The sequence below is a fragment of the Euprymna scolopes genome, chromosome 44 (assembly GCF_053919585.1).
Source record: "Euprymna scolopes isolate OS-2025 chromosome 44, ASM5391958v1, whole genome shotgun sequence".
Lineage (NCBI taxonomy): Eukaryota > Metazoa > Mollusca > Cephalopoda > Sepiida > Sepiolidae > Euprymna > Euprymna scolopes.
The window spans coordinates 23,407,580-23,408,659 of record NC_136525.1 but is presented as its reverse complement, the minus strand read 5'-3'; the positions used below and the strand labels follow the sequence as shown (position 1 = coordinate 23,408,659).

General features: G+C 43.2%; 1 protein-coding gene across 1 annotated transcript; it reads right to left on the bottom strand.

The window, feature by feature from the left end:
• Window positions 1–515: 515 nt before the first annotated feature.
• Window positions 516–848, bottom strand: LOC145268602 (uncharacterized). The gene has a single exon (XM_080124051.1). The coding sequence runs from the start codon at window positions 846–848 to the stop codon at window positions 516–518; it is 333 nt and encodes a 110-aa protein (XP_079980177.1).
• Window positions 849–1,080: the final 232 nt, after the last annotated feature.

Sequence of the window (1,080 nt, the reverse complement as noted above, 5' to 3'; positions counted from 1 at the left end):
GCAGGAGCTGCTAGAAAAGACTTGTCCTGCCTTGATAGGGTTCAAAATAGACTTCGTGGCCTGGTGGGAGATGTCCTTTTCTCTTCGCTTCAACCTCTATCTCGCAGAAGAGATGTTGCTTTATCGTTATTTTCATGGAAAGTGTTCAACTGAGCTTCAATCTATGGTTCCCCCTCGCCAAACTTTCACAAGAAACACTAGACTAGCTGAAAACATTATCAATAATTTTCCACACTCTTTATCTGTGCCTAAACCTAAACATAGATTCCATGATCAAAGCTTCTTTCTTAGAACTGCACGCCTGTGGAATTGTCTTCCGTTTTCCTGCTTTCCAGCTGTCTATAATATGGTTGTCTTCAAGTCCAACGTGAACAAGTTTCTGATGAGCCGTTCCACTTTAGTTAACAAATTTACCAAACTTCCATTACTATTGATTACTATATTGTCCTTTTGACTACTCTACACTCTTTAACCCTTATCCTTGAGTGGCCTATCGGCCTTGATAAGTGGTACGCCTATGTAAAAAAAAGGAGAAATCCATCGGATGCCACAGCAGCCCAGACCATGACTGAAGCAGGCTTCTTGCGTTTCAAATGGCTTCTGGTGTTGACTGACAAGTCCTTTAAACTTTTGGCATAAACCCTATCGTTCTGCTTATTGGCCACAGCCTCCACCGTGAACATCTTCTCATCAGACCAGATGAAGACCTTTCCTGCGACTCGCTCCATCTCTTGCAACATCAACTTGCCCCTGTGCAGCCGTTTCCGCTTCGAGGGTTCCGAAATTAACTGCCGGGACTGTTTTTTGTATGGACTTAACTGAAGACAATTTTTAACAATCCTTTGCATCGAAGATCTTCAGATCTTTGCCTCTTTCGCAATTTTACTCACACTTCTCTGTGGATTTCGCTCCATCTTCTTTTTCACTTTTTTTGGTGCGAATTGAGCGCGGTCTGCCTGGAACCAGAGATTGTGCCTGTTTCGTGAAACTGTTTCCAAGCATTGAAAACTGTTTTTCGACACACCTTGAGCTGTTTAACGATGCACTTGTTGCTAACGCCCGCAGTCTTGAGAGCGACAA

What these genes read in the sequence shown, in the direction of transcription:
- LOC145268602 (XM_080124051.1), bottom strand. Translation starts at nt 848, where the DNA reads ATGCAAAGGATTGTTAAAAATTGTCTTCAGTTAAGTCCATACAAAAAA.